Source organism: Aspergillus uvarum, assembly GCF_003184745.1.
Source record: "Aspergillus uvarum CBS 121591 unplaced genomic scaffold BO82scaffold_89, whole genome shotgun sequence".
Lineage (NCBI taxonomy): Eukaryota > Fungi > Ascomycota > Eurotiomycetes > Eurotiales > Aspergillaceae > Aspergillus > Aspergillus uvarum.
In genome coordinates this window covers 92541-115513 of record NW_020291386.1, presented here as the reverse complement: position 1 = coordinate 115513, position 22973 = coordinate 92541, and the positions used below count along the sequence as shown (strand labels likewise).

The 22973-nt window shown below is 53.9% G+C and overlaps 5 protein-coding genes across 5 annotated transcripts; 2 read left to right on the top strand and 3 right to left on the bottom strand.

Moving 5' to 3' along the window:
* Window positions 1–168: 168 nt before the first annotated feature.
* Window positions 169–4383, bottom strand: BO82DRAFT_426517 (putative dynactin; the record flags this gene model as incomplete). Its single annotated transcript, XM_025640364.1, has 2 exons — window positions 169–3880; window positions 3946–4383. 2 exons carry the CDS (start codon window positions 4381–4383, stop codon window positions 179–181), a joined length of 4140 nt encoding a protein of 1379 aa, XP_025486473.1. The 3' UTR covers window positions 169–178.
* A 583-nt stretch (window positions 4384–4966) lies between these two features.
* BO82DRAFT_436793 (alpha-amylase) lies at window positions 4967–6915 on the top strand. Its single transcript, XM_025641142.1, has 4 exons — window positions 4967–5172; window positions 5229–6128; window positions 6197–6248; window positions 6334–6915. Exons 1-4 carry the CDS (start codon window positions 5074–5076, stop codon window positions 6780–6782), a joined length of 1500 nt encoding a protein of 499 aa, XP_025486472.1. The 5' UTR covers window positions 4967–5073; the 3' UTR covers window positions 6783–6915.
* Window positions 6916–6983: 68 nt separating this feature from the next.
* Window positions 6984–8366, bottom strand: BO82DRAFT_359306 (putative pyrimidine 5'-nucleotidase). Its single transcript, XM_025636542.1, has 5 exons — window positions 8102–8366; window positions 8019–8031; window positions 7897–7932; window positions 7374–7799; window positions 6984–7270 (listed from the first exon to the last, which is right to left on the bottom strand). The coding sequence occupies exons 1-5, from the start codon at window positions 8348–8350 to the stop codon at window positions 7104–7106; spliced, it is 891 nt and encodes a 296-aa protein (XP_025486471.1). The 5' UTR covers window positions 8351–8366; the 3' UTR covers window positions 6984–7103.
* Window positions 8367–8906: 540 nt separating this feature from the next.
* On the top strand, window positions 8907–19361 carry BO82DRAFT_378967 (uncharacterized protein; the record flags this gene model as incomplete). The annotated part of the gene is made up of 9 exons (XM_025637664.1): window positions 8907–11405; window positions 15964–16518; window positions 16598–16879; window positions 16931–17329; window positions 17457–17781; window positions 17834–18198; window positions 18252–18449; window positions 18501–18629; window positions 18750–19361. 9 exons carry the CDS (start codon window positions 8907–8909, stop codon window positions 19359–19361), a joined length of 5364 nt encoding a protein of 1787 aa, XP_025486470.1.
* A 1258-nt stretch (window positions 19362–20619) lies between these two features.
* BO82DRAFT_209565 (uncharacterized protein) lies at window positions 20620–22899 on the bottom strand. The gene is made up of 3 exons (XM_025630672.1): window positions 22740–22899; window positions 22541–22669; window positions 20620–22388 (listed from the first exon to the last, which is right to left on the bottom strand). The coding sequence occupies exons 2-3, from the start codon at window positions 22665–22667 to the stop codon at window positions 20893–20895; spliced, it is 1623 nt and encodes a 540-aa protein (XP_025486469.1). The 5' UTR covers window positions 22668–22669; window positions 22740–22899; the 3' UTR covers window positions 20620–20892.
* Between the last annotated feature and the right edge of the window lie 74 nt (window positions 22900–22973).

The window sequence follows — 22973 nt, the reverse complement described above, 5'->3', positions numbered from 1 at the left end:
TGGGACGCTGCGCACCGGCCTTCCCTCGCTGGCTTGGTTGGGATGAGATTGAGATTGAACGTGGTCACGCTGTCTGTCTGTCTAGTCCAGGAGGCAGAAGGCGGAATTTCTTTTCCAAGAGGAAAAGAAAACCTGGGGGGTGGGGGGGTCGTAGCTTGAAGGGGCGCGACGATGACATCTAGAAAGAAGACCCCACGCCCATGTCTAGCCCACCAACCACGGTACCTCTCTCCCCGCCACCGGCTTTGCGACCGCCCGCACCATCGTGCTCCATGCCTCCCAGGATCTGCCACGCGCGACCCATCATGCCATGCCCGAGTCCCTGGGAGAACCCTGCCGCGGCGCCGTAGACCGAGCTTTTCGTGGCGGCGTGGTATCGCCGCGCGAGGCGCTCCTTCTTGGCCGTGGCGACGCGGTCCTGTTCGCGTTCATGGCTGATGATCTCGTCGCGCCAGTCGGCCCACTGCTCGAAGTTCTCGCGCTGCTGGAGGACGTGGTAACGGAGTTTGGTCTTGCTGGGGCGCCATGTGACCCGTGGTGTTGTGGTGGTGCTGGTTGTCGGAGGAGCGGTGGACTTCAGGTCGCAGATGTGCGATTCCTGGGTCAGTTTGAGGAGGTGCGTGAAGACGTCGCGGCTTTCGGAGGCGGTGTGTTGGATCTTTTCGCGACGTGGGGAGGAGACGTGGTTCTGCGTCAGGGGCACGTCGAGCCAGGAGTGCAGGTCCGCTGAGCGTTGGATCGAGTACGGGTCGAGGATGTTGGCACGGCGGTGCTCCTCGCGGAAGTAGCGCACGGCGGCCTGCAGGCTCTCGACCTCGGCGCGGAGGGCTTCGTTCTCCCGCATCGTGGCGAGCGAAAGGCCGGCGTCAATGACCACGCCGCCTTCCGCGGTCGTCGTGGCGCCTGTCGTGCCAGAAATGCGCTTGACCTTATCCAAGCGGGTCTTGAGCTCGTCACGTTCGGCCTCGAGGGCTTCGATGCCCGCGCGCTGTTGGTGCAGAGTGGATTCCAGACCCGAGTGTGCCGACTGGAGCTCTTCGATCTTCGCCTCTAGGTCTTTTACCATCGAGGCCTTTTTGCTGGCGTCGCGCATCCGAGACTCGACCAGTTCGACTTTGATGGCCTGCTCCTCGATGGTCTTGTCCTTCACGCCTAGGGCGGTCGAGGCTTCGTGGATCTCGTTCTTGAGCCGTCGGATCTCCTCTTCCGCGTCTGGGGAGTTTTGTTTGTTGGATTTGAGTTCCTCCGCGCGGATGGTCCAAGGCGACGGTCGCTTCTCGAACTCAGACGTGACCGACAGATCGGATGTGATTGAGTCGAGCTCCTCGAGGAACCCACCCAGGCTGCGCAACCGGTTGGAGATAAGGGAGGTCGCGTCGCTGCTTTCGCTGCCCGTTTCTGATGGCTGTGCATAGAGTGTGGAGATTTGGGACATCGTCTTGAGCGCCTCGTCTAGCGTTAGAGGCTCGGTTCTGCTTTCGTCGATCATGATGATTACAATTGTCTCGCCGAGTTGTCGGGTTAAAGCGGAGAGATCTTTGGCTGCTTCTTCGGCTTGTTTGAATGGACCGGCCACATCGGGTGACAGCGCAAGGGATCTGGAGCGGAGCTCTTCCAGAGAGCGGTAAATTTTTCCCATAGCGACTTTCAGTCCACGGGCTTGTGTGACAATCCCTTCCATTTTGTTGTAGAGGAATGCGCTTTCTTCATCTCCTCCTTCCGGTGCCGCAAGCTTTGACTGCAATAAGATCCTCAACCGCGAAATGGTCGAAGCGCTGTGATCAACGTAAGACTGAGCCAGCATGGAGCGCATGCAAAGTTCGTCCGCAAATGTTTCCAAAGTCGTCGGCAGGAGGGTTTCAGCAAGATGGGCGAGCAGAGAAATAGACCGCTGTAGCTCAACTGCGCACTTCTTCATGTTGATTTCATTCTTTTTCAACCCTTCAATCCAAAAGTTCAAGGTGCGTTCCACGGGCTCGAGCTCGAACAGAGCGCCTGCCATGCTGCCAAAACTCTCGGCTGAACAGCTGTTAATGTAGTTGGCGAAACGATCACAAAGAGCAGCAATCCATTGCAACTTCTCCATTACTTCGCTCGCCACAAATACCTCTTCGATTGCTGTAGACACCGAGGCTTGCTCTGCAACCTTTTCGCGGATAGTGTTATTCATCAGTGAGGCCTTGAAGTTGACACGCTTGAACCGGAGAAGCGCAAGGATGGCATTACGCTCGCTGTCAAAATACTCTGGGAGATACAATTTGAGGATTGACAAGTGCTGTGTGGCTTCCTCCGCCTCCATACGACCAAGTTCAATATCGATTGTCTTGGTTTGCGCCTTGGAAACAGATGCCTGAAGCTTCAGGTTGAGGTCCATCATGGCACGAGAGCGCGTGGTTAGATCGGTAGCTTCTGCTTCAGAGATTTGCTGTGATGCGCGCATGTCCTCCAAGTCGCCCTGCAGGGTAGAGACCAGCTCCCGAAACCGGACCAAGGTGTATTCGAGGTCTTCGATTACCTCGTCCTGTTGCGTAATTCTCCGGTTTTGTTCGTTGTACTGACTCTCCCGGTAATCAATCTCCTCCTGAAGCTGTTTCTCTGTTTCTATGTGGTTGTATTCGAGTTCATCGTTGATCTCTTTCAATGCCTCCAAATCTTCGATTGCAGCCTTAAGGTCATTAATATCTTCCTGGTAGCGCATGTTTTTATCTGCCAGCTCTTCAATCATCTCTTCAGCGCCCAGTGCGGTTTCAAGCTGCTGCTTCAGATCCTCAACATTGTTCTCAGACACAAGGAGTTTCTCTTTCGTCGATTCATATTGAGACTTGATAGCCGTATAGTCTTCAAGGTCTTGTTGAAGCTCCTTGACTTGGTCTCTCAGCTCGGCCTCCTGCTGCTGAGTCATGTCACGAAGGCGGATCAGAGCTTCGCGGAGACGCTCATTCGTCTTTTCCATCTGCAACCATCCGTGGCTTGACTTCTCCTCGGGGGTCATGGCCTGTCCAAGCTCCTCGTTTTCTTCCCGGAGGACCTCGACCTCCAGCGACAGCTCTTCAACCCGCAGTCGTAGTGTCTCACATTCATGCTTGAACATCTCGGACGTTTCTTCCGCCATCTCACGATCCAACGTTGCCATTTCCAGGATTGAGTCATGTTCGGCCTGAAGGCGCTCGACTTCCTCCAACCGAGCTTCCGACTCCTTCAATTTCTTGCGTAATTCGCTGATCTCAAGTTGCTGAGGTTGGTATTTTGCTTGCAGCTTCTGGATGATGCTCTCAAACTTATCTCGATCCGACTGCAATTGCTCCAGGTTCTTGAGCTTTTCGCGATCGTCGGCCCGTTTCTTCTCCATTACTCGAAGCTTGGTTTTCAATTCATCGAGGTCTCGTGATACAGCGCCACCGGTCGAAAGACGCTGCGACGAAGGCTGTGGCTGCTTTTGGCTGCCACTCACCGTCCGTGAGGCGCCCGGGCTAGGCCTAGTAGACCTGAGACTCGGATCCTCCTGATCCCCGTAGCCCTCGACGTCCAGTGTTTCAGCATCGAGCTCCTCTGACAAAGGACTTGTTTCACCCTCCACATCTTCCGACGCTCTGCTGGGGCCCGTTGGTCGCACTGCGGGGCGTTTCGCCAGCCCCGTGGGCGCAGATGCGGTAGCGTGCAAACTCGGTCTTCTTGTCTTGGATGCGGGTGTTGATATCGATGAGCGGGAGGCGCGATTGATTGCTGATGGGAGCGGTGGAGGGGGCATAGACGTCTTGGAACTTATAGACGGGCGAGCTTTGGGGGTGGCTGCGGCGGGTCGCGGAGTGCTGCTAAGAGAGGAACGATTGGATGAAAGCCCAGATCCTGACAGTTGTTTCGTCGGAGACTTCGTAGGAGACTATAGTAAGCGCCAGCCATTAGTTTGGGGATTCTCCAGCCAGCCCAGCCGGGTGCATGCAATACCTTTGTTGACAAGCGCTGAGCGGCGCCTCGCAGGGCCGAAGTCGGGCTTGCCGCACCGGCACTGTGTCGTTTGGTGTTGGCGGTTGATATCGCATTGGGCTTCTTGAGGCCAGCAGCGATGCCGCTCTGAGCTCTCCCTCGGGCCGGAGTGGGTTGAGCGGTGGTGATAGCTTTCGGAGCGGCGGGTTTGGGTGGTGGCCGTGCGGGCGGTTGTTCAATGATCGCGTCGACGGCAGTGGGACGAATGAACATGCCGAATCCCGGCTCGCAGTCGAAGTACCTCTCGCCTTGTACGGCGCCATCGTTCTTCCCCGTGGGATCATCGAGCTCAATGCCTACCCAGTCGCCAGGCGCGAAATGTGTCGTGCCCACAAACCGAACGGTGGCCTGCCGACCGTCGGTGAGAGTGACCACATGGCCGGGGATTAGTTCAGCCATCTTGAAGCATGCGTCAGGGTGGGAAAGGGGGGAACCCTGGACAGACGCGCAGTTGGCCTTGACTGGAGGAGGAGGGGGGTAGTAGGAGGGGAAAGGAGGGGTGAGGGAATGGAGATGGTAACTTTAGTGAAGTACGGAGTACTTCGTTATTGTTGTTGACGGGACGGAGAGTGGATTGATTGTTGCCGGCCTGGGAGGCCTGAGGACGCGACGACAGGGGTTGTGGGCCTGAGGCATTCACAGACATCCTCCGCATTAGGGCTCGACGCCGACAACAACAACTTAAGTTACTTAGTCAATCTCCATTGCTTCTTTCTTCTCCATCCCTTACTGTTGCCACATTCTTGCGGCCCACTGACTGAGCTGCCTGTTTTTCATACTGTATGTATGCACGTCTGTCTCAGCCAAAAGGTGAGGGGCGAACCCAAACATCACGCTCTGATTTGAGATGAAGCCTTAGTACTAGTGCAGTACTTGAATCTAAACAGCAAGGGCTCGATTACTATATAAAGATGCTGTAACCAGCAATTTTACGGCGAGAGCCAGAGGTCTGCTTCCTCAAATCTCAACCGGTTACTGCCTGTACTGGTATTCAGCCAGCAATTCCACCGGACTTCTAAATACCCAGGAATTCTCCTCCAAATCTACACCACCAGAGATCGGTCAATCCTCACAGCAAGACTCTGCAAGATGGCCCGTCTCATCTACACGGGTGGACTTCTAACCACCATAGCCAGCCTAGTCCTAGCAGTCCCCTCAACCGACGACTGGGCGCAGCGATCAATCTATGTACGTCTCTCTGTCTTCTCATTCCACTGTGCACAGCATCCTAATCCCCTCCTTAGCAAGTCCTGACCGACCGCTTCGCGCGCCCCAAGAACGCACCGGATACATCGTGCGATCCCACCAAGTACTGCGGGGGCACATGGACCGGTATCATCGACAGTCTGGACTACATTCAAAATCTAGGGTTTACAGCAATCCAGATCTCTCCAGTCGTCGAGAACATCCCCGAGACCACGTCGGCAGGGGAGGCATGGCACGGCCACTGGCCGCAAGACCTGTACGCCTTGAACGCGCACTTTGGGACATACGAAGACCTGCGAGCGCTGGCGGATGAGCTCCACCGACGGGACATGTATCTGATGGTGGAAGTGGTGGTCAACAACATGGCGCAAGCCGTCGACACTGAAACCACCACTACTTCCTCGGTGATCGACTATTCGCGACTGCACCCGTTCAACGAAGAGGGATACTATCATCCCTACTGCAACGTCAGCGAGGCAGGCGACGCAACCAAGAGTCAGAGCTGCTGGCTGTCCAGCGACCCCGTCGCGCTGCCCGATCTGAAGACCGAAGACGCGCGCGTCTCGACGATGCTCCAGACTTGGGTCCAGGAACTCGTGAGCAACTACTCGATCGACGGGCTCCGGGTCGCTGCAACAAACCACATGGATCCCGAATTCTTGAGTGACTTCACCCGCGCCGCTGGGGTTTTCACGCTGGGAGAGGTTGACTCGGTCGACGCCACTACGATGTGTCAGTACGACGAGGCGGTCTCAGGCCTGGTCAACTACGCGGTTTACAAGCCCATCACGATGGCCTTCGCGCCCGCCGGCGACATGCCAGGGCTGGTGAATAGTTTACAGACGGTGATCGAGAAGTGCGACAACTACACCCATCTGGCGACGTTCGCCGAGAATCACGATGTCCCGCGGTTTGTCTCGGTCCAGAATGATACCGCAGTAAGCCTTTCCTCCTCCTCCCTCTCGCCATCCAACCCAAAGACATGTACCAATCTAACATGATCTAGCTCGCTCAAAACGCCCTGGCATTTACCCTCCTCACCGACGGGATCCCCATGGGTAGGTTTAGCCCCCAGTAGCCCCGGCCCCAGCATCCACCCAAACCACCAACACTCCATACTAACCACTCCCCGGGGGAAACCAGTATACCAAGGCCAAGAACACAATCAAGCAACCGCCAACTCCCCCCTCTGGTCCCTGCCAATCGAGGATTCCACAACAACGACGACCACAACCCTAACGAAAACCCTCAACCACCTGCGCAGCCACGCCCTCCTCATCGACCAAGGCTACCCCACCAACCACAGCGAGACCCTCTACCTCGACGGATCCACCTACATCACCCGGAAGGGCACGGAGGGGATGCAAATCGTCTCGGCGTTTTCCAACCGCGGCAGCACCGCCGCCACCGGTGACTACCAGGTCAACGTGACGCGGATGTATCACCCGGGCACCGAGGTCATGGAGATGCTCGGGTGTGAGCGGCACGTCTCGGCGACGGGCGGCGTGATCCCGGTGGATTTCGTCGGCGGCGCGCCCAAGGTCTTCTATCCCGTTAAGTATCTGAATGGGTCGGGGCTGTGCGGATTCTGAGCGTTCTTGCTTTAGTGTGAAACAGAGGGAAAGTGGAGAGACTGCGGCGGATGGAGGGGCAGTGGGCTCAGCTTGGATGTTCGGTCACGGGAACCGACTGCTATAGTAACGTCACTTGGAGCTGCCCATAATTGAATCGATTGATATTTAGATTGTTTATCAAAGCCAAACACCACCCACGAATCTAATACAAAACAGCGTCACTCGTATTCTTCATAGCGTCTTCAAGGCCCGTGGGCCGTGAAATTATACGCAGGAAAGTCTATGCTATAAGTAGTCAGAGAAAGAAGAAGAAATGTATCTTTAGGCGTGCAAAAAGGCTCAGGACCGCGACTTGAACAAGTGAGGGAAACAAGTCCTCAGCTCTTCGAGACTCGAGATCTGGAACTGGGAAGCCGGCTCTGGAGGGGCGGGGACGCCCGGCTCGACAAGATGGGCCACAGCCCAGCCGCGCTCCGCCGCGTGTTTGCAGTTCGAGCCCGAATCATCTATACCAACCAATCCCGAAAATATTAGCAAGGTCCGGTTCTTGATTTTGGCAGTTCCAAGGCATTTCGCCAGGATTCTCCGAAGAGGAAAAAAACCACCTACCGACGAAATAACACTCCTCCGAGCTCGACGCCCCGGCCTCCCGCTCGGCCTTGTCGTACATCACCTGGCTGGGCTTGCACACCAGGGGCGTCTGCGAGTAGTCGCAGTAGGTGACGCCCTCGAACAGGTCGTCCACCTCGAGCAGCCGGACCACGCGCTTGGCGTGCGTGACGTAGGCGTTCGTCAGCAGCCACAGCCGCACCTGGCTCCGGTCGATGTCCTCGAGCAGCCGGCGCAGCTGCGGGTCGGGCTTCAGAATCTCGTCCAGCGGCAGCGCGTCGTCGACCTCGCGGTTGAAGGCCAGCGGGTCGATCTTATGGTGGCGCGTGAGGCCCTCGATCGCCAGCCCGTACTCCTTGTAGTACTTCATGTGCAGGTGGTGGGCATCTTCGGTGCTGAGGGAGAGGTGCTTGATGAAGAAGGCGTCTGTTATGAGACAGATTTGGGTTTCGGTTAATGAGATGTACAGAACAGTGCTTGCGCGTAGGTTCGGGTTGTGGTTGTGATTGTTGGTATGACTCACTGATCAGCTTTTGCATCTCATCGTGAATGTTGCATTCTGTGCGCGCGCATATCGCAGGGCCCGGTTAGTTGGATCGATTTACTTTCGTGGGAATGATGGAGTTGAGAATTCGTGTTGTATACCTCGGGAGTAAAGCTGCAGTCATCGAGTGAGGACGGCGGTCAGTCAACGTAAATTTGTGGGGTTGTTAGGAAGGGGATCGTACGCAATTGTCAATGTCGAAGAAGAAAATTGGTCTGGGATCCCGTGGCGCGCTGGCCGACTGGTGGCTGTTGGTGGTGGTCATGGTTCGTCGGAACTGGGGCCCTTGGCAGTGATACCGAGGGATTGGAACAGCGCGGAGGGGAGTCAGGAATCGCGGGGTTGAGGAAGGGGTCTGGATAGCGCGATGTGCGCCAGAAGTGAAAGACGATGGTGATGATCGAGAACAGGCGCGTAGAATGGGATGATTCATAGCCGAAGCTTATGCGCCGTGGATTGAATAAGGTCAGTCCAGCAATAGTAATAAGGTGCTAGATATGAGTAATACTGCACTGCGCTGAGCGAGTAAGATGGATGATGACTCGTTGTCTCGGGAGTCGGGGAGAATCAACAACGGCTTTTCCCCGGCGAGTTTAGCGCGTTCGGCGGCAAGTCACTTGTCAGTCAGTTCTCGTAACTCGATATTCACGGCTGGCTGCGTTCTTCTTTTCCCTCTCCGCAACTTCCTTCGCCTTTTGGTCGACACTTGTCTTCCTCCCCAACCCCCCCCCCCTCCCCCTCTCCCCTTATACATTTTAAAAGCACAAAAAAAGGAAAGGAAAGAGAATAACGGAAAGAGAAAGGAGAAAAAAGAAGACTCGAGCTGGTCCAAGTTTATTGGCGAGGCAGTCAAGCTTATACCGCATCTAAAGATTGCAACCTGGACGGGTGATGCAGCAGAACTTGCTCGCAATAAACCTCAGGTGATTTGATCTATCAACTCTTACGGCCAGCATAATTCTTGCCTAGGAGAGTCATTTTCCTAAATTATGGCAGCAGCTCAGCTTTCAACCTCAGGCAGTAGTGCACCTACTAGGCTACCTACAACAAATCAGGAGGTGCAGGAGTATGAGAAAATCCTGAAAATAAGTGACGAAATATTTTCTGGAACTCACCCTAGATTGAAGGTTCCGCAGCAGTTTGTGCGCAAGACGGCTTCGCGCAATCCCCCTGCCTCTTCTACTCCATCTCGGGTAAAGCCAGGAGGTTCGCAGAAGGCTTCCCCCAAGAATCAGGTCCCGACCGCCCCTTCCAATGCTAAACCGGTCAACTCACAGAGTGGTGGCGCTGGGGGGGCTCCGGCGGGTGTGACGGGGGCGTCGCGTATTATCCCCAATCCTACCTCGGAAATTGATCCGATCTTCTTGACCAAGTCGGACGATCTCGTGCGAGCTGAGCTACAGCTACAGCGTCAAAGGGTGGAACGAGCGTTGCGGGAGCAGCTGGAGCAAAAAAGGCAGGAGTCAAGGCAGAAGGCTGCTCTACAGGACGCGAAGCCGGACTTCGACGTTTCTGATGTGCTCGTCAAGGCCTTCGAGATGGTCAACCCATCTCCCTCGGTCGACGGCCATGGCAATGGAGAGCCCAGCGATTCCTTCGACGACAACTCGTTCTATTCTAGTAGAGCTCCTGACTCGCCTCAGCAGGGTGAACCGCAGAAACCATCTCCAGCACCTCAATCCAACTCTGAGGAGCTGGCTACTGAGGTCCCAGTAGAGAACTATTCAGATGAGTTGCAACGGCTTGAGGCCCTCAACAGAACTGGATCGGATCAGGATATGCAAGATACTTACCCCGTGGCAGGCCATCGATTACCCTATGATCAAAGGCAGCCGCACTATGGCGAGGTCGACTACGCATCCCGCAAATACCCGAACCACAATCAACCATCTGACGCGTTCGAAGAACCGGAGTACTCGCCGCCTGCGCCCGGAGTCGCGCCCATGGAGAGGGAAGACAATTACGAGGCTCAAAGGGAATACGCGGGCGGAACCAAACGACGTGCGCCGGAAGGTCGACCGGTTGAACGAGCCCGCTACGCTCGACGATCGGTCTCGCCTGGCGATGAGGTCCGAGTCGTGCGGAATCACATCACTTCGCCTGCCGCTCCACAACCATCTAGGGTCTCTCCATTGGCGATTACCAAGGTGTCCTCGGTCCCACAGTCGCGTTCAGAATATGCTCCGGAGCGTCGCGCCAGTCCTGACGTACCTGCCTATCCTTTGACGTCTAGAAAGCGTAGGAGACTGCATGAGGATCGAGATCGGTCTCGTCCGTCGTATAAGGCGCAAGTCCCCGCGGTTGCCGATGAGGCATACATCAAGGAAGAACCCGTATCGCCTCCACCTTTTGCAGATACCCCACAGACCTACAGAAGCCGCCAACTTCAAGAGCGACCGGTGTACATAGACATTGCCTCGCCACAGTATCCTCCCGTGATAGAGAGAAGGGAGCCGCCTATGAGAGAGCCAGGGTACGAGTATGAAATCTATGATGCTCACGCAGATCCTGGCGCTCAGAGGACCGTCTCCAGACTCAGTGTCAGACGCCCGATGCGCGACGATCAAGATCTTCGACGAGTTGCCAGTCTCCAGCATCAAGCTCGGCAACCTGAATATGCCCGCGAGTATATTGACCAAGCTAGCCCCCATTCTCTGCGCACAGGATCCTACGCTATCGTGGAACGTCCGGCACCGGAACGAGTTCGCTATTATGACGAGCTGCCCCCGCCGCCTGCACGCCGCTACATCCCTGCTGGAGAGTCACCGATGTCTCCTCGACTCCGTGAAGCTTACTACGAGGAGGAGGCCACGGGTCAGATGATGGCGCCACCTCCGCGACGGATCATGGTCGATGAACACGGCAATCAGTATTACCTTCCCGTCAGCCGAGCCCCGCGCGGTGAGGTTTACGATGACCGTGCGGTCACTCTACGCCATGCGAGCCTGCGGGCGGCGTCCGTCGTTGAAGACCCTCTTGGCGGTCGGAGGTACGTACAGGACATGCCCCCTCCGCCGGCTTATCGACGCATCACCGAGTATGCTCGCCCGGTCCCAACTGAACGCCGACCTTATGCGGGCGCCATTCCCGCGACCGTTGCCGCCGGCCCGGATGACCGAAATGTCTATCCACCACGTAGCGCCAGCGTCCAAGTGTCCGAATACGCCACCCGCCGACCTCCACATTACCTTGAAGAGGCTGAACTGCCCCGCGAGCGAATCGTACGGATGCCGAGCGTGCGTCCCCCAACAGGACGGTATGAGGAGCCACGCGAGGTCATCCAACGAGTGGAAAGTGCTCGTCCCGGCGGAGCGCGCGACGTGAGTGTGTATCTGGACGACGGGACCCGGCAGCCGCGCGAGTACGTGGAGCGGCCTATGTATGTTGCGACGCGGCCTCTGGCGCGCGAGGAGCCTGTCCGCTATTACGAGGGAAGCGTTGCGGCGAATCCGGAGCGCGTCGTATTAGAAGGAGCACCGCGAGGGGATGTAGTTCATCGAGTTCCTCCTCCGCGGTATTAGGTATTTTTCTTTTTTCTCTTTTCGTCTGATGTTTTTCATCTGGTGAACGCGCCATATATCTTGTCGTTTCTCAGATCTCATCCCCATCGCGGGGCATTTCATTGTACTTACAAAAGCAAGCAAGCAAGCAAGATGACTGGGGTTCATGCTACTTATGCATGGAGATGCAGTATATGTGATTATTTCGAGCATGAGTTCTGGAGGGTACATGTTAGAGAGAACCTTGAAATAAGAAGTATCCAACCAAGATGTCCACGGTAAATTGGATGGACGTTCCTCTGGTAGTACACACAGCAAATCAGCGTAGCTGATTGGTAGAGCACGTCAACTCTCAACTCCCGGGTTATCCCAACCTCCAAGTTTGTTTTCTGCCGCTCTGCTGGCCTACCGCCTCCGCCGCTGCCACTGCCGCTGCCGCTATAGTTCCTTGCTCCCATCGCTCACATGAAGTGTCTCACTGAAAGAATTTCGTTACTAATGGCAATACACATCAGGGCTCTTCGTGTGCCTTCAATTATCATGCAACGCTGAATGGGGATCAATTTGCACCATCAATGACAGAAATTGGCACACGTTCACTTCCACACAATCTCTATTAAGATTCCCTTTGCTACAATTTATATCTCCAGAGAAGCTGTTGATAAGCTAAGATTGTGTGCTATCTCCTGGCCCAGTAACAGAAATCGCATCGTAGCTTAGGTGAATCGATATCATACAGAGTTCAGAGAGTAATGGAGATGGCATGGACAAATACACTCGGAGCAGATATATATTAGGTACTACGTATGCTCTCCAGGCTTCCATCCTTGCTTACTCCATCTGTAACGACCTATCACATCTAGATTTGCAGGGCCTCTCTTTTCTTCCAGCCTTTCCCTGAAAAATGAACAATCTCGGATTGATAGATACGAGTAACTTACTCGTACATATGGCAACAATACAGACGTACGGATGGCAAACTGAATTACGGATACCCCCACTGAGGTTGAGCGTATGTGGTTGATGAATGACGTCGTTGCTGATTCGGGCGTCGAGATCGATCGAGGTCGGGTACAGTGGTTAATTTGCCATCATTGGAAGAACACTTGGATGATTATCTATCTGCAACACGGGATTGGGAGGAAAGTACGGAGTAGTCATTTGACAATCTTCGAAGTATGGATAGAGTCGAGGGGTCATCCATCTTGGTGCCATGGGTAAGAGGTCCGGGAAAAGTCTGGGGTTTTGAGTCTCCTCGGGGCTGCCACGAATCGGACGCGATGTTGGTTGAGTACAATATGGGAGCTTTTCTTTTATTTTCTGGGTTGTGTGATAATTTACTTAAGCTTACTGTGTAGAAACCAGCTTCGGGGCTGGTCATTGTGACTAAGCGTGGTGACTTGGATAAAACGAATCCAATGTTTTTTTTCCCTGGAGGTTCTCTGGCATGCCTAAACTTATTGTTCGATGTTAGGATACCCGTGGGTTCCCGTTGAGCCCCGTTTTGTTCCTCTCCAAAACCAAAGGGGATTCAATTCAACTTGGGACGGGACAAGCTGCTGCTGCTGCTGATCATCATCGTGAGAGACACCAAAGAAAACGGCCGAGGGACTAAACTGGAAGAGGGGTGGAAAAGTGTCTGACACTCTGACTGTTTCTCCCCTCGCCCTGGATTCGCCGGGAGGAGACCAAGTCATGATACACGGTGACGCAAGGTCGGTGGTGTTTCACTCCCCTCCCCCCCCCCCCCCCCTCTCCCTCATCCAATCCGGTTTACCGAGTACAGCCCTCACCCACTAAGTGGCTGCTGTCTGGAGTATTGACATGCATGGGTAGGTTAAGTTAGTCAACGGGCTGGGGGGATTATTCACCCCTTCAAGTACGGCACATATTCTGGGTGTAGTATGTAGTTGTCTGGTAGATTGCAAATTCCAGCCCGTTACCCGGGAGAGATCGTGATTCAGACTGGTATGTATGGATGGACGTACAGTACTGCTATGCTTGCAGTGAGTGTGGCAGCAGGAGCGCAAATGGATGGGTCGATTCGGACGCGTGGCAAATTCAACAACGTGACTCTGTCTCCAGGCGTACTGTACACACACATATGTATTACTGAGTAGGTAGTTGTGTGATTGTTCAGCCCCAATCGGACTCGAGGTTCAGTCCAGTAGGAGTCGATCCTGTCTGGTCTTCTGTTGTTGGAGAGAGAAAGGGCCCCTCATGCTTGCTTGCTTGCTCGCGATCAAGGAAAATCCGGCAAAGAGCTTGATTTGATTATAGAGGTAGGCCACCAGGCCAGACCGGACTCGAGTGATCTGCCCTTGCCCTTTCCCTGCACTTCCGAGCTTGGATCGCCAGTTCATAGTGGACCGGGTCTGGGATACTTCCGGGGGGTGCGCCAATGGATTTGGCCCCGGTATCTCCTGGACTTTCGGCTTGCAAGTCAGTTTATGTGTGTTGCACATGCTTTTTTCACCCCTCTCTGTCTTCTCCGCATTTTTATACTTCATAGTCCCGTATATGTTGGAAGTTGACACCCATAGACTAGTAAGAACCGGGCATTAACCATGGCTACACGTGACTGCTTGGAGAGCAGTCTCTAAGTCGCCTGCAGCACCCAAAGGGGCAAGGTGGGTGGACCGTGCAGAGGGAATTCAATGCAGTGCAGTGGATGATCACAACACCCTCCCATCCTTCGATTCTTCACATGAGGGAAGGTCACTGTTACTTGGACCTGATCATCGAAGAAACACAAGTGGGAATATCTTTGGGCAGGAATTGAGTCTCCTCTTAAATTGCTGGGCACAGTTCAGTTTTCTTTTTCCTTGTCATCGGGAATCCCAGCCCGTTTTGCCCCAGTATGGAGAACGACGGGATGGAATGTTGTGTGGACTTCTGTCAGAAACGGCCTGGCAGTGAGTGAGTCAGGCTTCGCTAAGTTATTCTCTGACCGAGGTAGTCGAGTATACCCTGCTTTGTACTGTACTTCGTAAGTATTCATCAGGGATAGTGTAGCTTTCAGGACGACAAGAAGGGGGCACTGGGTGGGTGGGCTGATCCCTAGTTGGACTAGTCAGGACGATGATGACTACTATTCTGGTAGTAGGCAGGACTCATTAGCATCGACTCTAGTGAGGGTTAGTCTGCTTCTGGTCACGATCGTACTTTGGCTAGACAATGCCAGCATTGGGCCTAGACACTGGGCTGAGTACCCGCCGTGTCCCGCCTGATGAAGAAGGGGAGGAGGGGAGGGAGGTGGTCAGAGAGGATTGAAGATTAGTTGTTGTCGACAAACGTCAAAGGGGGAGTGTGGTTGGAAGGAGAAGGATCAGGACATTTATAGCACAGTTTGGTCAATTATGGAAATCAAGCACGAGGTAGCTCCCGATAATAAATTCTCCTTGATGGATTGATAATTCGATTGATTGATTGATTGAGTTGGCTGTGAACGGGTGAGTGGGATGCCTGAGGAAGAATTCCCTGCCAGAAGAAGACCCCTTCATCCATGGCTGTTGTTCTTTTCTACTCTTGTGATGGATTCATCCAACTCTGCGTGCTGTTGCTGTTGCTGCTGCTTGCTTGCTTGATTGTTTGCTTGCTGGACTCCCAAGCCTTTCTTCCTGAATTCGGCCAGAGGAATTCCTCCCTCTCCTTCCACCCCCGCCTTGTTCTTCTGATTCATTCCTCTCCCTCCCTGCTCTGATCGACTGACTAAACTTGAATCAATTGTCAAGTTTCTCGCAGCCAGAAAAAAAAAAAAAAACCCAACGCCTATTTTTTGTTGATTGATTGACAGCCCAGTCAGTATACTTTTCCCTTTCTTTACCCTTTCTCGTTCTATTATTCTCTATTATTCTTTATTTCCTCCTCTCCATATTGCCGTCCTCATTTTAACATTGTATTTTCTCAAGCATTGCTTTCTTTATTGAATTTATTCTTGGTGTTGTCCGCAGCGCACGCACTATAGGTTCAATCCTCGTCGATACCCGTTTTGGCCCGTCGAGGTGGTTGATTGCCTTTTCCCTTTTCCCTTTTCCCACCCCATTCCGGATTACCCAAAAAGGCGCCCTTTCGTCTTGTCTGTCACTCACTCCAGTCGAACTCCCTCTCCTCCCTCACTCCTCACTCCCTCTCTCTCTCTCTCTCTCCCTCCCACACTCCCTCCTCCTCCCACTAAACTAAACCACTCCCTCCCTCCCCTCCACCCAACCCATTCTACCTTAACACCACCACCACCTCCTCCACCACCACCACTTCCTTTTTCCTCCTCTTCTGCGCTCACCTCCCTCCCCTCCTCCCCCCAAAACACACCACATCCCTGTCGAGACTGGCGACAAACTAATCCTTGTCTGTCCGCCTCGACTTTCTTCTTTCTCACTCATCGTCCTACTCTCTCTCTCTCTCTCTCTCTCTCTCTCTCTTTCTTTGGTTCCCCTACTCCTGCACCCGCCTTCTCTTTTCCTTCTCGCCCCTCCTCCGGTTCATTCGCCATTCTCTTCCCTCCGCTGCTCGACCCTCCCCCTCCTCTCCCCTCGACTCGTTCAAGGGGTTAGAGATTCGACCCGCCCTTGTCATGCACAAGATCTCCAATTTTACGGGTCAGGCCCGTCATGGCTGGGAGCGAATGACACCCACTTTCGGCATGTCTCGACCGCACACCGATATGAGCTCCCACTCCCTTCGTCGACCGCACGGCGCACCTCCGATGACTCCGCCCACCGGCATTGATCCCACCGTCAACCTCTCCTTCAATGTCCCGTTTTCCTCCACCCTGGCCGGTCCCGATGCCGACGATGTCTTGCACGCGAGTCCTGGTGCCCTCCAGCGCTGGTCCTTCCCCGAGGGCACCCCGGAAGGAACCCCCGTCCACCAGCTTCCCGTCCATGCCAGCAATGTTGAGGCTCTGCGGAGGTTATGTCGCCAGATCACCGAGAGCAGTAACGGCCGAGTAGAGGCTGTTGTCACGTCTTCCGAGCCCAAAACAGTCCCCTCACTACAACGACGACCCCAAGGATTGGCGACGAATGTCTGTATCACCGGCGATGGAGAGACTGTGCGCAAGATGCGGGCAAGGGTCTTGAATGAGACTCCAATCTTGCTGGTATGGCCCCAATAATGGCCCTTTGTCGCCACGGCGACTACTGCTTGCTCGCTTAATACTGATGATTCTGGTCTGATAGCGTTGTGCGACCGTGGATGTTGATGTCCATCTTATTATCGACGGGTCGACCAAGAATATCCGTTCCAGTGTTTTGGAGCATCTCGATACCCTGGCTGCTTACACTGGCACCGATATCTTCCTCCTCAACCCCAAGATTCGCGACAACGATAGTGCTGTGATCTCTTCTTATGGGTATGCGTCGGACAATGGGCTGGACCAGCGGTTCCGGGTTTCCATCTACGGTGACATGGAGAGCGCGGAGCATGCCAAGACTCGCGTGTTGATCATGATCGATCAAATTGTAGGTGCTTGCTATGGCGAAGGAAACGGTCGCGATACTAACGATTCTTAGCTCAAACGTCACGTGGATGCCATGAAGCTGGAGCTCACAATGCACACTTTGGTCTGCGGTCGGACTCGCAAGAACATCAAGTTGATCGAGGCGGCAACCGGAACGGCCATCTACTTCCCCCCACCTTTCCCGCGCATTTTCGGATACACGCCTCCCGGTGCCCACCGTCGCAGTGAGGATGAGGTTTACATTACGGGTGACACTCAAGAGCAGATTGCTCGCGCCAAGCAGAAGTTGCGGGAGCTGGTAATGGGGGTCAAGATCTACGTGAAGGATGTCATCGTCAACTCGAACAAAATTGACAACATCCTGCTTGATCGCCTCGACAAAGTCCGGAAGGTGATGGAGATGAACGGATCTTACGTTCACTTTCCCCAGCTGGGAATCCAGCGGGGTGTGGTTCGCATTCAGGGCACAGAGGTTCTGCACGTCGAGCGCACGGTTCGCGAGATCATGGCTTTGGTAGGTGGTGTAATTGCTCGGGCGGAAGACTTTTCTATCGGGAGTCACTGACAGATCATGATAGGCCGGTCAGTTCTACAGCGCTTCGTGGTGGATTATCATGCCCGACCCGTCCCAAGGTGGAATCCGTGCCCCATCCGCCGCCGACGTCCGTACCATGCTGTCCGACATCTGCAGCAATTCGGGTGCTGAAGTCAGCTTTGACAATTTGACTTTCACCATCAATGGATCCGATGACGCTGTCAAGGCAGCGATGATGGTGATCAACCAAATCCCGTTTGTCCAGCGGAGCCAGTACCAGATGCGCGTCAAGATCGAACTCGCGAATGAGCACAAAGAGTTCGTCAGTGGCAAGAAAAACGGCAAGATCAACAAGATCATGGGACAGAGTGCGTTCATTGATTGTGACTGGCCGCATGAGCAAAAGGCTGACCTTACCAGGCAATGTGCAAATCATTTTCGATGGTTTCAACGAGTACAACTTCTACATCGACGTGTGCGGTAATCAGTACGAATCCACCAAGAATGGCCTAGATCTTGTTGAACAGGAGATGCCCGCTTCGATCTCCTTCCATGTGCCCGATCAATACCACAAGCGAATCATCGGAATCGGTGGGCAGCATATCCAGCGCATCATGAAGAAATACTCGGTTTTCGTCAAATTCTCGAACGCCATGGACCGCGGCGGAATGGGCAAAGAAGACGATGATATCAAGGTTGATAACGTCATCTGCCGGACTCCTGCACGCAATGCCCAGAGTCTCGATCTGGTGAAGCAGGAGATCATGGACATGGTCGAGAAAGTCGTAAGTTTATATCTTGTCTGACCACTGGTGACCTTCAGCTGACGCGTGAACAGGATGCCGAGTATGTCTCGGAACGAGTGGTCATCAACCGCCTGTATCACCGTGAATTGCTCGCCCGCATCTCTGAAATCGACGAACTTGAGAAGAAGTGGAACTGCAAGATCGAATTCCCTAGCACCGAGCTTGCTAGTGATGTCGTGAACATCTCTGGACCGGAGTACCAGGTTCCGCAGGCGGTTGACGCCTTGTTGGTATGTCCTATCCTGCCTTTCCTGCGATTGCATTTCTAATTACTGTTACAGGGAATGGTCCCCGAGAGTCACGAACTCCTCTTCCAAAGCTCTGCAGAATTACGAGATTTCTTCAAGTCCCCCGACTTCCGTGAAGATGTCTGCGCTAAGTTGAAGGAACAATACGAGGTTGACACCAACGTGGATACAACTTCGGACCTTCCGACATCTGACAGTGCCTCGGGGTCCTCTTCTCCCACTTTCGGGCCTGAAGACCGCGTGGTGCTCGGATACACTCGCAACAATGCCGGCGGACTGAAGGATGCGATCGATTTTTTGATCTCGCGCCTTGTGGCTCACGGACTTGACGCGACGACAGTCAAGGGCGCCATCCCGCGACCCAAGTCCGACTCGTTCGAAGAGTCCTTGCCTTTCTTCGACTCCAAATTGTTGCAGCATGCTCCTGCCCCCCTCGTCACCGACTCTCCTACCCGACCCAACTTCTCCGATGAAACCAGCGAGCGCGGGTCCATTTTTGAGCGACTGCGCAAGCCTGGTAGTATCTCTTCCTTCTCCTCGTTTATTGGTCGCAAGAACCACTCGGCTTCTCCAGGATCTTTCTTTAAGCATGCGTCCAGCAATGCGTCGAAGGCATCCTTGGTTTCGATGGAGTCCCGCGACAGTGGCTATCGCAACCCATGGAACGATTCCGGCGTGAACCTTGCCGAGGACGACCTGCCGGTCCTCGGAAGCTCTCACAGCCACAGCAGCAGCAATGGCTGGCCCGCGCGCTTTGACACGAAATTTCCATTCGGTACCGCGCCGGGGGACATGACACCCAAGCATGACCCGCGCGCCTCTTTTGACAGTGGTCGTCCTAGTACTTCCAATTCTACTTCTGGATACCCGGCCCCAATCGGGCCACCGCGTTAAAATCAATGTCAATTTGCAGCAGTATACCCCAAGAGACTTTCTAGTGTTTTTCTTTTGATATTATTTTGAGATTTGTTGTCAGCGATTTGTGTTTTCGGATTCTTCTTGATACCACAGAGTGCATGCATGCAATCAAGACGTCACAGGAAAAAAAGATATAAAACAGGAAACGGAGGCAAGACATTCAAAGAATACAGGATTATTGTGTTGACATCTATCACCTACTCCTGGTCTTGTTTGGGTCTGCCCTCCCGGTGATATTCTCCTCTCTGTCATTTTTTTTTCTTCTTTTTGCCAGATGTTTGTTGTATGTTTCTTATCTTGTTCAGTTTAAGCCACGGGTTGAGGGATATCCATAGGGGACCTGGGAATGAGATATCATACGGGAAACAAACACGCGGCTGGTGGATTTGGCCAAGTTCTTTTTTTTCTTTCTTTCTTTCTTTCTTCCATTGAAACAGTTTTTTCTTTTTCAGACATGATACCAAGTGAAACGAAGGTGTACGCAAGGATTGACATACTGTCCTTGGACAGTGACCGTGACAGTTTGTGTTTGTTTGATGGAATCGATTTGGATTGTTATATACCTGAAGATATCCAGATGTTCGTGTTGCGGCCGTGAAGTATTTATGTTGTTTCTGCTTACTCCCCTTGGTAAATCCTCCGTAATTCGTAAGTGCTAAAGGTACTGACGTTTACTATTGATAGTTGTTCGGCGAGACATGTCGCACTGTACCTAAGGTACCTAGTATATCTGCAACCAAGAACTGAGGCAAGCCGAGATATACCTATCTACGCAGTACTACACCGGTTTGCTCCGAGCTCAACCCATCCAAAAGAATGGCCCTTAGCATCGAAGAAGATCCTTACTGCATGCGAAACACCACTACCCCTCCCTCCTAGCCGAATGCACACACGCATCCTACACTTCCATACTACACACTCTCAAGCCCGAAGAAGTGAAACGAAACTGTCCAGAATTTGAACGAGCGTATGGTAGGGTCAATTATGTCCATCTATGGGACTGTAGATATGCCCGTTATCATCCTTGGGTATTAAACGAGAGAAAAACCATGGAGAGACGTTATGATTCAGCGAGCGTGAAGATGATGGAGAAAGGTGGGGGGGTATCGAGAATTAGCATCCTGTCTTATCGGCAGAAATGAATGGGTTGGATGCTTTATGCTTTCGGGATTTCAAGCAACCGACATCAGTGATCCGAGAAGGAGAAACAGCGCAATCGGAGGGTTTAACTCAGAGCATTAAGGCATGGGCATGGGCATGAGCATGAGCATAGATCAGATCCAGACTTGAGTTTGAACTGGCAAATTTGGGAAGAGGGGGGGTTATAGTGAGTGACATACACCAAGCTGAGGGGGAATAATCTAGGGAAGGGAGGTTCCGTATCCGTATCTTTCCTTTTTTTTTTTTCTTCTCTTTTTGAAGACGGGGCTCAGGGAGCTGACATATATTCCGGGATTGACGATTGAGTTGGTGTGCTTCTGGTACAATTCAGTCGAAAGTCAGGCGTTCAGAAAGCAAGTCCAACGGCCGAGTGTCGGTAGTTCTCGTAATACTGGGATTGACGCAGGTCTTCGTACTCTTCTTGGTCGCGGTGGTGTTGATGTTGGTGTTGATCTTGGTGGTGAGAGTGTCGCTGCTGCTGCCGCTGCTGCGGGTGATGAGATTCGCTCTCGAAGATCGTGGGGTACACGCTGCGGTCTTCCGCCACCCGCGGAATGAACGGACTGCCTAGCTCTTTGTTTAAGATTCCCTTCGCGGTATCCGCAATTGCAGCTGCTGCAGGAGGAGCCGGGCAAGAGGTGCTGCTGATGCTGCTGCCCTTGAAGCCCATCCCCACCCCTCCGGTCAGATTCGTGATCGAGGAGGCGAGCGTCGATCCGCTGAGGGTGCGCGAGCGGATGCGGAAGGGACTGCTACCACCTTTCTGGGTCTGATTCTCCTGTTTCAGCCAGGTGGGAGGGGATAGGGCTGGGGACTGGTTTTTTGTGGTTGGGCGGCTGCTGCTGGTGCTGCTGGTGCTGTTGCTGCTGGTGGTGTGGAATAGCCATTGCGTGACGCGGCCGGAGCGGGAGGGGGTTCGTTCGCGGTCGTCGGTGGGGGTTCTTGGGGGATGGTTGGGGGAGGTTGTGCTTCGCGATGACGGGGAGGTTTCGTCGTCTTCTTCCGGGGTGGGGATGCATGGTAGGGGCCTGTCCTGCAGGTTGGTGGGGTGGGGTGGTGTTCTGGGGGGCTTGGATGATGATGATGATGTTGTTGTTGTTGTTGTTGTTGCTGCTGCTGCTGCTGCGTTGTTGGACTGTCGGGGTGGAGCTTGGTCGTCTGTGTTCGTGCCTGGTACGACGGCAACGGCAGATGAAATGCGACTCGAGAAGTGAGGGATGAAGGGACTGCTTTTGCTGCTGCTGCTGTTGTGGTTGTTGTGATTGTTGGTGGTGGTGGCGGCTTGTCTCTCCCCAATACCAAGGTACTCATGCGCTGCAAGCGACGAACGACGTGAACCAGACCCCACAGGCTTGCGGGGCAGCTGGAACGAGGACGACGGTCGATGCTGGGCTCGCGGAGTAGGCTGAGGCGGACGACTTCTCTCGCCGGCCAGGGCTACGGCTCGCGGAGGCCGGGTGATGCTGATCGGGGAACGACGGTCGGTCTGGAGAGGAAAGTCCTCGAAGTGAGGCAACGCGGGCAGCTGGCGGCCCGGGGCGTTGAAGCTTAGCTCCAGCGGAGAGAACAATCCATCCGCCACTGCAACATCAGCGTCAGGCAGGAAAGTCGACACTCGTCGGAAGTCGGACGGGGCGCTGATGCGGATGGGCGGTGCGGCGGTCGATTTCCTCTTCAGAGAGATGCTGGCGCGGTTCTTGCTTTCGAGCATCCATGAGGGGAAGGATGGCGTCCGGGGTTGGGGGCGTGGTGGAGTCGGAGCTTCATCGTAGACGAAGGGCTTCATCGGAGGAATGAGACGCGGTTGCTGGGTATGGCATATCTTCATCTCCCGTTCGGCACCTGGAGGGGAATGGGGAATATTCTCAGTCAGTGGGTTGGGTCGGCTGTGTTGTGTTGTTTGGTAAGGTTGTGAGGAGCCGACTTAGGGCTGTTGGTGTTTGTGTTTGGAAGGTATATGCTCAAGGCTAGACCGATGGAACGTAAGACATTACCTTTGCGCTGCATGGCTTCTTGATGATGATGGTAACTCTCGTCGTCATTCTCGGCGTGCACACAGAACGAGCAGGAGGATATCCAGCCAGTGAACATAGATCCTGCTTGTTCAATTGCCTGCTTCATGGCTGCCAGCGCATCAGAAGTGTTGGTCCATCATCCAGTGGATCCGGCGAACAGACAGTGGGGGGGGGGGACCAAGCAGAAGTGAAATAGAAAACACGAGATGTCAGACAAGCCTGCTGACGAACTATTGTAGAATTGGAATCCGAGAGGTGAATGAAAGCAAGAGTAATAAAGTTGACAGCGACCAGCTACCGCAGAGGGCGGTGGAAAGAAAGGAAAGGAAAGTCAAGAAGCACCCTCTCTCAGGCCTCCAGGAAGACAGAGAGAAGGAGTAGGGAATAAGGGAAGGGCAGACAGACAAACAGA